This window comes from Myxocyprinus asiaticus, chromosome 50 (genome assembly GCF_019703515.2).
Source record: "Myxocyprinus asiaticus isolate MX2 ecotype Aquarium Trade chromosome 50, UBuf_Myxa_2, whole genome shotgun sequence".
NCBI classification, from domain to species: domain Eukaryota; kingdom Metazoa; phylum Chordata; class Actinopteri; order Cypriniformes; family Catostomidae; genus Myxocyprinus; species Myxocyprinus asiaticus.
The window spans coordinates 19,124,348-19,138,534 of record NC_059393.1 but is presented as its reverse complement, the minus strand read 5'-3'; the positions used below and the strand labels follow the sequence as shown (position 1 = coordinate 19,138,534).

Below are 14,187 nucleotides of genomic sequence, written 5' to 3'. Positions count from 1 at the left end.
TTTCAAAAATAACTGTAATGTTTTGGAAAAATGTCACAGAATACAGGATTTTTTTTTTTTTTTTTTTTTTTTTTTTTTTAACAAAAATACTTGATCATTAAATAGCAGCTTGTTTGATGTTTGGCATGTGCAAAAGACCACTTGGAAAAGGCAATGTTCAAGTATTACAAAATGATGGTATTCTGCATTTAAAAAGTTTTAGAGGTAGGCCATATTACTTTTAGAAATAATTTTTGACCAGGGAGGTGTCTGACAAATGTGTCCAAATATTGACAAATTACTGGCAATAGTATTGTGATTCAGTAATTCAAGTACAATTAATGCATGATATTTGCACTAGAATTTGATTTTGCACATGTGACGTGCGAGAGACACTCGGCAAGGGATGTGGTTGTGTCTCGTTTCGAAGGCTGCGTGCTAGGTAGGACGCGTCCTTTGAAGGCTGCAGTATACCGAGTGTCCTTGTTTAAACGAGACGGCCTTTGACAAAAGGAAAACGGAACGTAACTTGGTTGCTATGACAGCACGTCACTCTTTAACAAGCGCGAGCGCTTTGAGTGAGGGTAACATTCTCTTTGGAAGGGAATGTATGAGGTAAATTTTAGGAGATTTATAATGATGTAAAGAGAAAAGAAAATAGATTTTACAGGTGTACTTTTAGTCTAATACTTTATATATTAATATAATTATACATATATACTCTGCACCCATCTACTGAGGTACTTCAACTTGGGAATTAACATTACTTAAGTTCGAACATCATATTTACGGGCAAATTGGAGTTATATATATATTTTTTTTAGACATTTCCGTTGAAGCAAAGAATTGTGGGTTGTGAGTGCCCACGAAGGATACACCTCATGCATCCTCAGAATTCCCTGGAAGAGATCGCATTCGAACGCTGCATTCGAAGTGTCCTACTCGCTTTTCTGAAACGAGACAGTCTCGATGACGTATCCTTCCAAACGAGACACAGCCTATATCTGATACTGAAATAGCCTCCCACCAGGTGCAACTTTACACATAATTCTCCGGTTACATTAACCAAAACAAGGTGGACACATGCATATGCAACACACATAGTAAACGCAAAAAAGTGCAGTATTTGTAGATTCTTCTCACTGGTGTTTGTTCTCTGTCCTTTTAGGACAAAAAAACATATACAGCAGAATATCTTGTCTTTGTGCAAGGCGATGATGTCTCTTTACATGTAAACATTTGGAAGCTCGGACGTAGCAGCAGTCAGTTGGATAACCCTTGCTGTCACGCAGTTGTGTGCTTTTCCCCATCTCTTAGCTGCAGAAGTAGACATAGTCATTAGAAAGGCAATGCACACTATATGTGACATTTGTTGATATTGCATGGTGATGCATTATTCGATTTGAGAATGATAAACAGTTACAGGCCAACTTCGGTTTTCTGTGTGCCGCTACATGTCATGCACAGTAAATGTGAAGCAAATTTAGTCATAAGCACAGTCCTTGTGCAGCCCAGTTTATCTAGACATCTTTTGCACATGCGCCTGCTGTTGACTGTAGTCAAGAGATTCACAAAGCACTCACAGTGTGCATGCGTCAACCGTACAGGCTTGCTGTCAAAAGAGTGTACTTTTAAAAGGCTAGAGTGCTTAACCTGGCACAAAATGTAATGGCATGCTGAAAAACTATGTATACCCTAGCACTAAGGGAACAATTCAGGACTGGCAAATCAATGTGAAATCAAATGACTTTTGGCCCAAAATCTGGATTATAATCATGTCTGGAAATGGTCAGGAACTCCAATATTTTCAGACTCAACAGGTGGTAGTTGAAACAAGTTTTGCCACCTTTAGAGACTCACCAGTTTCCTTTGGTTACTCAAGCAGAAAGTGCAGATGGGTTTGACTGGGGTTTTGAGGTTGTTGTTGTTTTGTAAGATGTTGTGATATTTCAAGCAGGGTTGCCCGTCCCTGCAGTCCTCTCCTAGTAGAAGCACATTTGCCAGGTGCGAAATGTAGCTTGACGCCAAACGCAGAGTCTCAATTTTTGACAGCTTTCTGTCGGCCGGTTCCGTGGGTATGAGGGTGCGTAGAGCCGTGAAGGCGGTGTTGACGCTGAGCGTTCGGTCTCGCTCCCGAGCATTAGCTGCCTGCCGCTGTTTGCTCATACCTGCTAGTCTGTGGCCCACACGTCGCCTCCCCCCTTCCCTGTGGCCCCGAACGGGGCTCCCAGCACCAGTGGATTTCTCTGAGCTGTCGCTGCCACTGTCAAGCTCATCGGGGTCAGAGGACAAGCTCTGGGTGTCGTGTGAGGGATGTGCATGAGCAAGCCCATGCTCGTCTCTGGTGGACTTCATGGTGTGCAGAGTAAGAGTGGTTGTTGTGGGTAGTCCATGGCATAGATGCTGGCTGCCAATGGTGCTTTAAGCTGAGTGAAAATAGCAGCCGGGGGGCAGCTGTGTCTGATCCGGTGTCCGGAGATCTTCCATGGCCCCGTGGCACTTCAGCATGCCATTTCTTGAATGACTGATCCCTTTCTGGATTTGTCTGCCACCATGTGGCTGTGGAAAAGGCTGGACAGGTGGAGCCCCAAAGAAGGGGACGTTCAAAGATATATAAATAAGTGTGTACACAAACATGCGTACAAGAGTTTGGGTGTTTATTACACCTCTGGGCTGTTATATTGGGCAAGAGGTAGGATTAGTTGCTCCTCAGGGTGCAGGTCAGCAGGATGTTGAGGTGGTATTGAAGTGATCTGACCTACTTTTTCTGAGATGACACCCTGTTTTATCACTTCACTCTACAGAGTCCCTGTAGCTCAACTGGTAGGCATTTGCAATGCCAAGGTAATGGGTTCATTTACAAGGGAAAACACAGATACTAATCAAATATACCTGTAATATAGCACTGTAAGTTGCTTTGGATAAAAGCATTTGCCAAATGCATAAATGTAAATGGTTAATTTTATCCCTCGCAACTGATAATGTTCAGCCTCAGATCACTCAGTGAGCACGTTTGCATGCACAGCAGTACACGGATAACTATAAAAATTCAGCTTTTTTAAAAAGACGACATTGTAAGACACCGACATTTACATAAGATTTGAAATCACCAAATTATTCTCTGCTTTGACGTCAAAACGTAAACATGCTTGCGCATAACACTTGCGCACATCGGATAAGCAGGTAAGAACACTGGTAAATGTGAAATCGGGGTAATGGGCAAAAATCTACGTGTGCTGATAGTTTTTTGCTTAACGTTTATAACCTTACTCCAATAAAGGAAAGCCGTTTAAGGCCTTTACATGGCCTTAAATGTTGTCGGCCTATAAAGCATAATCGGTGTAAGATCGTGTATGTAAATGCGCTCAGACACAAAATGTTCTTAAAGGCATACATGTTTACTATATATTATGTTATAGTATTAAACTGTTTTTAGTGCATCTGAAGCAAAACCACAGTTTTCTGTAATAATCTAATACTGTATATTCATCTGTAAAACTATTCTCTAAACTATGACCCATTACTAAATTTAGCTCAGAAAAATATACAGACAGAGACTGTTGCCGTTGCCTGTAAAATACATGGGCTGTGGGTCAGTCCAGGTCCATGAGAGTCACAGTTGTGATTTTATGGGCAGTGTTTCAAATCCATCAGGATGTAATTCAGAACACCTGTTCCACATGCTGACAATGACCGTAAAGCTATGTTCCATCATAATAAATGTTGAAATTAGGCTTTGTGCTGCAATAATTTGCTGGCAAATTACTGTGCTGGAATTTCTGCTTTGCAAGAAGTTTCGAAATCCAATCCAACAGCACCTCAAGAGCCACTTAAGTGAACCTGAAATGATTTAAGTGAGTCTTTTGAAGTTTAGTGAGCATTATGCTGTAACTCATTGGGATAGCACTGTCTTCCATATTTTTCTTTAATTCCCTATCTGACTGAAAAAGGTGTGAGAGGCCAGCGCATTGACATTTTACTCAAAACAGCCCTGATTCAGCTACAGGGTATTATTTAATTAATACCTCATTTAACTTTTGGCAGTTGCCCTTGTGCTAATTAGCCCAACCCACAAAATCTCATTGGTCTAAAACCCCACGCCACATAACTGCATGACAAACATCAGATATATTCTGACTGGCTGTGATTGTGTTGCATTGCGCAACATCTTGAATTTAAAAGTGAATAGACAAATTACCTGGTAACAAGGACAGTGACAGATGGCCTACATGACATCTTAGAGCTGGGAGCATCTGTGTTAATAGTCTTATGTTAAAAAAGTACAAAAACAAGTTATTGATTTTGGTTCCAGATGAGTATTTTAACTGAGTTGTGGTATGCTATTTATATTTGGTTCTTTTGATGTATATTACATATAAAATATGTGCTTCACTCCTACATTATTGCTGTCAGTTTCTGTTGTACTTGCAGAGCAGAAGGACGTTTGTAGAACCTTTTTTATTTACTAACCGCTAGATGGCAGTAAAAGACCAGTGGAAAGTTTCTTTGCTGTTTCTGCATCTAGTATGGTGGCCCAGGGGTGCAAAACACAACAAAATTAGCAAAGCGAATAAAAGTTGAAAACTGAAAAAAAATCACAATGAAATAATGCCACAACACAACGGAAATAAACCACACGCACACACACAAAAACATTAAGTGTTTAAAAGAATGCATTTTCTGTTAATGTTGTGTTGCAACTTTTTTTTTCTGTTGTGTTTTGGCTTAATTTCATTTTGCTGTGTTTTATTTCCATTGTGTTTTCAACTTGAGTTTGCTTTGCTAATTTTATTATGTTGTGCACCTCTGGCCCACCGTAGTCTACCCTGATATCACACGTACATCACCCAGATGTCTATTTGATGTGTGTGTTTACAAGTATTTTTAAAGTTGTTTGCTCATCTGCAATATGTTGATGGGACGTTTCTTCTCGGATGTCAATTAGACATTCAGTAAATGACTTAGAGACATTTATGATGTAGAATGTTGGTAATTCTGATCTTTTTAAGATGTTAGATGTTTCTTAGATTGTGATGCTTTCCAGGTGAAAAGATCTAAAACACACTTCTCCATTCCTACATGCTATCTGGTCTAGGGTTCAACAACTGACATGAATTAAAGGAACCAAATGACCAGCCTCATCTTCACATTTAAAACTTTCAGCAGCATATATATATATATATATATATATATATATAATATATATATATATATATATACATACACTCACTGTGCACTTTATTAGGTACACCTGTACATCTACTTATTTGTGCGATTATCAGCCAATCGTGTGGCAGCAGTGTTATGTATAAAATCATGCAGATATGGGTCAGGAACTTCAGTTAATGTTCACATCAACCATCAGAATGGGGAAAAATATGTGATCTCTGTCTTTTCTAACTGATTAGAATTACGTTTTTTTGTACAGTGGATGATCAAAAATCTGAAAGATCCAATAGACTTACATTGACGGAATGTTCAAACAGGCCAATGGAATGCTCATATACTCAGTCCAACTGTGAAAATTTTAAATGTAAACAAATAGACAAAAAGCATTTGATCTGCTTTTAAGCTGCTCTCTCCAAAGTCTTTCTAGCTAGTCAGTCCACTGTCGGCCATCTTTGGAATGCTCCTGGGAGGCTATTTCCAGTCATGCCAGTGCAGCTCCCATCTACTTGAATGGAGAAAGACCAAATGGTTGGTCAAGATTACGATCAAAGAACATATTTCAAATCAGCAATAAAATCTGACAATACTGGTATCATAAATTGTGATTCTTTATCTCATATTATGCTAAAAAACAAAATTTTCCCAGCTTGTATAGCTAATGCACATGTGTGTTCTAGAGTTGATTGACAGGTGATGTCTGTATCTAAAAGATGATTGGCTCTTTTAACTGTAAGGCAGGACTTCCTTTCTACATCGTTGATGGTTGGGCACTCAGAGCTCATTGGATGAGCATTCCAATTTCTCCCATTCATTTTCTTTCTTTTTTCTTTTTTTTCACCCAATTTGGAATGCCCAATTCCCAGTGCGCTTTTAAGTCCTCGTGGTCACGTAGTGATTCGCCTTGATCCAGGTGGCGGAGGATGAATCCCAGTTGCCTCCGCGTCTGAGACCATCAACCTGCACATCTTATCACGTGGCTTGTTGAGCGTGTTGCCACGGAGACATAGCGCACGTGGAGGCTTCACGCCATCCACCGCAGCATCCACGCTCAACTCACCATGCGCCCCACTGAGAACGAACCACATTATAGCGACCACAAGGAGGTTACCCCATGTGACTCTACCCTCCCTAGCAACCGGGCCAATTTGGTTACTTAGGAGACCTGGCTGGAGTCACTCAGCACGCCCTGGGATTCGAACTAACGAACTCCAGGGGTGGTAACCAACGTCTTTTACCACTGAGCTACCCAGGCTCCATCTCCCATTCATTTTAATAGAAGTGGCCCATCTCTGCTAAATAGTCTCTGCTCTCTATCTGTCTGACAGTTTGTGATTTAAATAATTGACGTTCTGTCTGACTAGCTTGCAACCTAGCTGGCAGTTAGTCTTACTGTAATGTCTGTATAACCATCAATTCTTAAACTTCTAAAACTAGTTTAAACTTCCAGACAAAGCATTATCAAGCCAATATCAAAGTTTCTCTTGACAAACATTACCAATTTATTTTCCCATTTCTAATATTTCAATGTGGTATTGCGCTTGAAAAGTCAAATCGTAGAGTGTGCAGGGTTCCCACACATTTTAACCAATACATTTTGACTTTTCAAAATAATTTTGTATAAATTGCTCTCACAAAGAGCTAATGGCATATTTTTTAGCTAATGGCATATTTTAGAGCTGAAGATAACTAGAAAAAAATATATAAATTTTTATGACTTTTACAGGCAATGAAATCACATTTTTGAATTTTGATTTCCCTGATATTTTCCTTTGCCATGGAAACTTTATGCATGGCACAAATTAGGTCTGTCTGCACACAATTTAATCCTGAACTGACACTGATGTACTTCAAGACTGACTTTGGTTGAAGGTAAGTTTGTCCAAATTACCGGTAGTTCCCCCACCAATTAACACTACATTTACATGTTAACCCTTTTGCATTTAACTCCCTTCACATCTAAATTAAAATACTCTTATTCCCTTGCCTTAATGTGTGCACACTAACAGTACAGGGGCTGAATCCTTGTTGAGCTGCCCCTGGCCCAAACAGACGCTCCGATGGGTTTGCTATTTATCCTCACAGAATCACCTCTAATCTTTAAGAGTGCCTGTCGTGATGCAAAACAAAGATATGCTATTATAATCCCTGCAGACAGTTTGGTTGGCACTTAAATGTGCAGGTGAAAGCTTGTGGTAAGTTATGGAAGTCAAGCTGCATTTGCTCATAGCTTTTTTTCCTCGGTAACTGTCCTCACAGAAACAAGCAGAGCATGAAACAATACACATATTTTCACTGAATGCTTTCACGGCTCTGTTCCAAGTTTAGATATGATTATGACAATATGTCATAGCTTACGTTTCGGTTGAGGGACAGTGAGTGCCAATTAGTGTTTTAAAGGCCTAATTTCCTGTAGAGCAAGATTTTAAAGCTCTATATGCACACACCCCTTTTAAGCACCTGTTTTAAAACATTGTTGGAAAAGTGCATGATTGGATTCTGAAATTAGAGCGCTCTCAAAGCCCCAATGAAAACTACCACTCTTGACAGTTTTGTTGCTTGAGGTTTGGAGTGCTCTAACATACCGGTTACTACTCACAAAACAGCCCTGTCCACCTACACATGGACTCACACACTTTAAACCACATTTATTCTTTGATACCCTGCCATAAAACAATTCTAGTCTACTGCAGTGTTTCCCAACCTTTTTTGTATTATAGACACCCACAGCCCCCTCAGTAAATACCCCTTCATCGAAGCAGAAATGTTCCTTTTGCTTAATATTACACTGGAAATAATTTGGCATTATCAATCATTAAGCATAATGAAATGGACAATATTACAATAATTCATTTTTAAAACTAAAACAATACTGTGTGTGAAAAACAAACTCACTAAGTAGCTTCCTTTCAAATGTTAGCAGTTTTATATATACTGCTTTAATGGATGTGTCTTCAACTTTGGAAAATTTCATGTCCCAGGGGTAATTTTGTTTTTATTAAAACAGATTATAACTTATTTCTTTCTGTTATATGAAGGTCACATTTAAACGGACTAGGAAATGTTTTAATCGGGCCTTCAATTATTTTTGGTTCTTTTCATATGCTTTTCATGTACAGATTTTACTTTTTTAGCCTTGACCCAGACCTAGACTTTCTTTATTAAACTATGAAATCCATTATAAAAATACAAATTATTACATACTTAAAACTATGATAATCTAAAGTGAGTGAAATAAACAAACCATTTAAATATTTTAAATATTTCTACATATATATATATATATATATATATATATATATATATATATATATATATATATATATATATATATAATATATATATATATATGCAGTATTGCAGTAAGATACAGTAAGTGTAATCACAAAACTTGCATAGTACTGTTTTCTTACCCTTAAAAATTAACTGAATGTGTTAAGCCGTCATTTAGAAAAAACAGTTATTTTTAAATTATACTTTGACAGCTCTCATAATTTTATTTTAAGTCATAATTTCTGTTTGACTAGTTTAACAAGACAATGTTGAAATTCTTTCCATATATTGCCGGAAACCTATACGTGTAACCCTGGTTGGAAATGACTGGTCTACTGTACCAAAGTGCCAAGAGATAATTAAGTAGAACAAACTATCAAAGAGAGAAAAAGTCAGAGCACATAAGAAGGTAAGGAAACAGATGATGTTCCAGCCCAGATGAGAGACACACTTCATTTCTTTCATTTCAGTTGGACAACTTTTATAAGAGTCTCTCCAGTGCCCTTGATGGCCATTAAAGCCAACTAATTGGAGCCCAGGAGTGAGGGCCATGGAGACCTCTCAAAAAAGTTCCCAGAGAGGATCTCTACAATGGGAAAAAGTAAATGCACTGCAGTTCTGGACCACTTTCCTCAGTGTACCTACTGGGAGATTTGATCTGTGGCTAGAAAATTGTTTTCTTTCTATCTCCTGCACGGTGGCCTGTAGAGACTGTATGGGCTATAGAGTTTCTGTTTTATCAGCAGATATGTACACCTACATTTGTACCTACATGATCAGCCTCTTAAAGGGATAGTTCACCCAAAAATGAAAATTCTTCTATTTACTCGCCCTCATGATTTCCCAGGTGTGTATGACTTTCTTTCTTCTCCAGAACACATTTGAAGAAAAATAGAAAAATATCTCAGCTCAGTAGTTCCTTAAAATGCAAGTGAATGGAGATTTCTTTTGAAGCAACAAAAATCACAGACAGTCAGCATAAACGTCATCGATACGACTCCAGCGGTTAAATTAATGCCTTCTAAAGCGATACGATAACAATTGGTGCGAATAATATCAATATTCAAGTACTTTTTAACTATAACTATAAGCTTCACGAGAGGGTGGAGTTCACACACGAATGATGTATTTGCGTTGCCATGATACTGACGTATTCTCACATTCTCCACTCGGTTGAGACGTCCAGGATAAGCACACAAACGCACCATTGTTAGTAAAAAAACAGATAAATACAGATCTAAACCAAAACCAACCAAGCTACTGTACAGCGTTCCTCCTCCTCACTTGTAAACAGCACTATTCTTCCGGCTGTGACGCACATGCATCAGTTCTCGCTTGCTTCAAATGCCAATGCCATTCCGTCACACTTGCATACCATTGCTGACCAGAAGCATGATTTAGAGTTAACAAGATATCAATCAAATATGCCTCCTATAAGCTAAACATTCATTTTGTACTGAGTAGATAGCATTAACTGGACAATCCCCATCAGGGCTAATTATAACACTTGGGGTGAGGATCACAGCTTGACAAAAAGATGTTAGAAAGCTGTCATCATCCTCCTCCTCACCAGTTAACACATCTCAATGTGATAATAACAACACTGATGAATGTACAAATGCAAATATGTGGCTTCCTCTCTGGCCTTGGGCTGCATATGCTAAAAGAGAAGAGACATCTGATTATCAAAGCAATAAGGTGTGAGATGCAGTGTGTCACAGTGGTTCTGCCAAGTTTAAGGGGTTTTCTTTGGTATGAAGCAACAAAGAGCGAAGCCCTCTTTTTCCATTTCTAGGTATATTGCTTTTATAAAAGATGGCAAAAGCAAAATAATAAAATACACTGCTATGTTAAAATTACACTACATTTATTTTGAATTAACGATAAAGGTTAAAATAATATTCCAAAATGTAGTCAAGTTTTTTAGCCACAGCTTTGAATTGCTTTGAATGCGGCTCTGCCAGTCAGAAATGAGAGTCGGAACCATCCGATTTAGAAATGGGCGTACACCAAACAAATTTCAGAATCTCTTCAATGTCTGGTTTTAAATAAAAATAAATAAATAATATTATATATATATATATATATATATATATATATATATATATATATATATATATATATATATATATATTTACACTGTATTAACATTATAATGAACTATAAAATTATGCATATGATGTATGCATATGACTGATTAATCTCAAATTGGGTACATACCCAGGGGAGAATTACAAAATTGAAGACCTTCTAAGATATGACTGTAAATTCCATACTCAAGGTCACTTTTTAATTAGTTTTGTTTACAAGATCCACTGAAAAACTGTCAGCAATTTGTGGAAAGTTAATTAATAATAAAAAAAGAAAATACAGTTAAGTGTTTGGTTTTGGTTTAGGATAGCACAATAGCTGTTTTGGAGATATACCTGTACAAATCATCCACAGAAATGGTGTCCAAACTAAGGCCGACTACTCTGATGCGGCCCACGAGAGATTTTAGAAATAGACAGATAGAACAGATTTGGCCTGCTATTGAGAAATTGTATGAAATGTGTATTCTGAACACTGTGTCGCTGTCACGTGTAGCTACATTTCACAGCGCATCATCTTCACTAGTGCATTCTCTTTAGTTGCCACCAGCTTCATCCATTGAAAGAGTTCAGGAGTTTGGAGTAAATGGATGAAGCGACGCAAAAAGAATGATGCATCTGTGAAAGGATTGCTATCAGGTTAGATACTTTGCTCATGTACTTGTTCTCGATAAAATGTCCCGATAACATCATGCATCATGCAACCGAGTAGAGCTATCGTTGTGCAGCGCGAGCGGCCGCACCGAGTTTATTGAGCGCGCATGCGTGCGAGCCGAGCACACATTCTTAAAACGTCCTTTGTAGCGCTGGGACGTTTAATTAATTGTAGTGATTTGGTTCATGTTGATGTTTCATTGAAACATTAAAATGATTCACGGACTTCCCAGCGCCATTTGAGAGTTAGGACATAAGAGAGAGCACGAGATGAGAAACTCTCCCTGTACTACGCGCACTCAGCTTGCACTTGCGCTTCAACGAAGTTAAAGGGAGCGCAATCATTTTGATCGTAAAAATAAAAGATTTTAAATTATATTTGTAACAGAAAAAACAACATAACAGAAACTATGATTGAATTACTATATAAAGAGTAATACTTTGAATCACATCATAGCAGAAAAATATTCTGATATTATGATGTGTCACATCCAAAACTGCTCAGCAGCAGCTCTATGTGCTTCACAGTTACACTGAATGGGCTTGAAAAAATAAAAACACAAAATCCAAGAGCATTGAAAGTAACAAGCTCTTACCCAGTATAATATTTTGTATAATAATGTTACATTACTGCACTGTCAGAAATAAACTTTTTCCATAAAGCGGCCAATAATTGCCCACTGGATTTAATTTTCAGGTGCATTTTTATGTTTATAAGAGCATTTAAAAATGTACTGTCATTCTTTTATTCAAAACATATTTTATGTAATGCTGTAATGCTACCCTTAAAGTAGAATTTAAAGGACTATATCAGATGGTATGAATAATAATAATAATAATAATAAAAACAGAAACCAGGAAATGTTTTTGCATCCACATTTTGAACTTTTTTGTCAATTTTGGGGGTATTTTTGCCCTGAGCCCCCCTTCATTTCTGATCCCACATCACTATTCTATTGCAAGTGTTCTTGGTGAGAGAAATATCCTTCATTAACACAAAATGTGATTAAAAAGTGTGATTAAAACATAAAATATAAATATGATGCAATAGTGGTAGTCTAGTTGCATCTAGCTTTTTTTATTTTTTATTATTACAACGATGTGGTCCACGACACTACTTCTTATTGCATATGGTCCCCAGTTGAAAAGGTTTGGACGCCCCTGATCTACAGAATATCTAAAGCCTTGATGAAGTTGTAACAATGACAACTGCCTAAAAGTGTTTTTTTAGCTGCTTGGGTGAATGTCATAAAAAAAAAAAAAAAAAAAATGAAGACCATTATTGAATATATTTCTGACTGGACATTTTTTCCAATTAAAATCAGCATAATTTAAATTCTGTACAACAAATAGTAGCTTGTATACAAAAATGTATACTAACAAATGTACTTTATGCTTTAATTATTTTTTTTTCACATTACAGTGAGTTTCTTTTGTACTGCAGTAATGGCTTTTTATTTTTTATTTTTTTATTTTTTTATTTTTTTTGGCATTACAGTAATAAAAATGAGATTTTTGCATTACAGTAATGAGAATTAGATTTTTTTTTGCATTACAGTAATGACAATTATATATATATATATATATATATATATATATATATATATATATATATATATATATATATATATTCACATTACATACAGTTCCCTCAATAAGTATTTTGACAGTGAGACTCTTTTCATAATTTTGCCTCTGTATGGCACCACAATGAAGCCATTGAAATGATGCAGTGAATATGTGATTGAAGTGTAGACAGTCAGGTTTAATTTGAAGGTATCTACATCCAAATTGTGTGAATGGTTTAGGAATTACAGCATTTTTTATACATAGACAATGTATAAAATGCCAATGGAACTGGGTCACTAGTGTTTGTTGATCAAATGACTGCTGACAGTAGCAGCAGGTGTTTAGGGCTATTCTATCTGCTCAGATTCAGCCAAATGCTCCAAAACTGAGAGGATGGCATTCAAAGTACTGATGAACAGTGACCTAAAACATACTGTGAATGCAACCAAAGAGCTTTTGAAGGCAAAGAATTGGAATATTCTTCAATGGCTGTGTCAGTCACCTGACCTCAACCCAACTGAACATGCATTTCACTTACTGAGGTCAAAACTGAAACTATTTTTTTTTTTTTTTTGCAAGTTTTTTTCTCTCACTTAATTAAATTGTAATAAAATTAACTGACTTTGTTCACGTATGGTATCTGAAAATACACACAAAATAAATGACAGTGTTCTTTACATTTGAAAGGTTTTATTTGACTTTGTTACAGTTGTTGTGTTCCCGGTCAAAAGTGACCGGCCACTGGAAATGAATGACTACAAAATAGAGAAATATTAAGTGTTCAGGAGCATCCCAATCCTTTAGATAAGCACATATGTTGATGTGTTTGCCAGAGCATGTGAGCAAAGTGGAATGGTGTGACACTCTGCTCAATAATCCACTCCATGTGCATGCGCTCCGGTCAACTACTCACGGCCCAAGCGAATGCTCTGCTCAAGTACCGCTCATGCTAACCGGTAAAAAAATCTCGCTCCAACATGAAAATTCTCTGTAGTAGGTTATACTTTTTTCCAGGCACACACACACACACGCCCAAGCAACTGCCCCTTTGCCCACATGGACTGAGGTGCGCCTCTGGGTGAAATATAGGCTATATGCTGACATTTATTCAATTACGAAATGCTTACACATCTGAAATTATGTGATTGCATTGTTGTGTTTTAGTATATAAAATCTCGCTGTTTATTTTGTAATGGTTTACAACAACCTGTTAGATAATCGGTTCTACCAGACCTTCATTATCATTTGTAATCAGTCAAATATATCTGTTAGCACATATGCCATTGAACATCTTCAAATAATGCCATAACAATTATTTTTTTATTTTTTTTTCAGTTCTAATTACCTTTATTTACTTTAAACAAGTCATCAAACTTGGCGCAGAAACTCGCATATGTGGCAATTCGTGCTTTTCAGATTAAACTGGATCACAATGACCCAGAAAAACACAATCTTT

General features: G+C 37.2%; 1 protein-coding gene across 1 annotated transcript; it reads right to left on the bottom strand.

Moving 5' to 3' along the window:
* Positions 1–54: 54 nt before the first annotated feature.
* Positions 55–2,556, bottom strand: LOC127438801 (transcription factor 15-like). The gene is made up of 2 exons (XM_051694654.1): positions 1,840–2,556; positions 55–1,296 (listed from the first exon to the last, which is right to left on the bottom strand). Exons 1-2 carry the CDS (start codon positions 2,332–2,334, stop codon positions 1,264–1,266), a joined length of 528 nt encoding a protein of 175 aa, XP_051550614.1. The 5' UTR covers positions 2,335–2,556; the 3' UTR covers positions 55–1,263.
* Between the last annotated feature and the right edge of the window lie 11,631 nt (positions 2,557–14,187).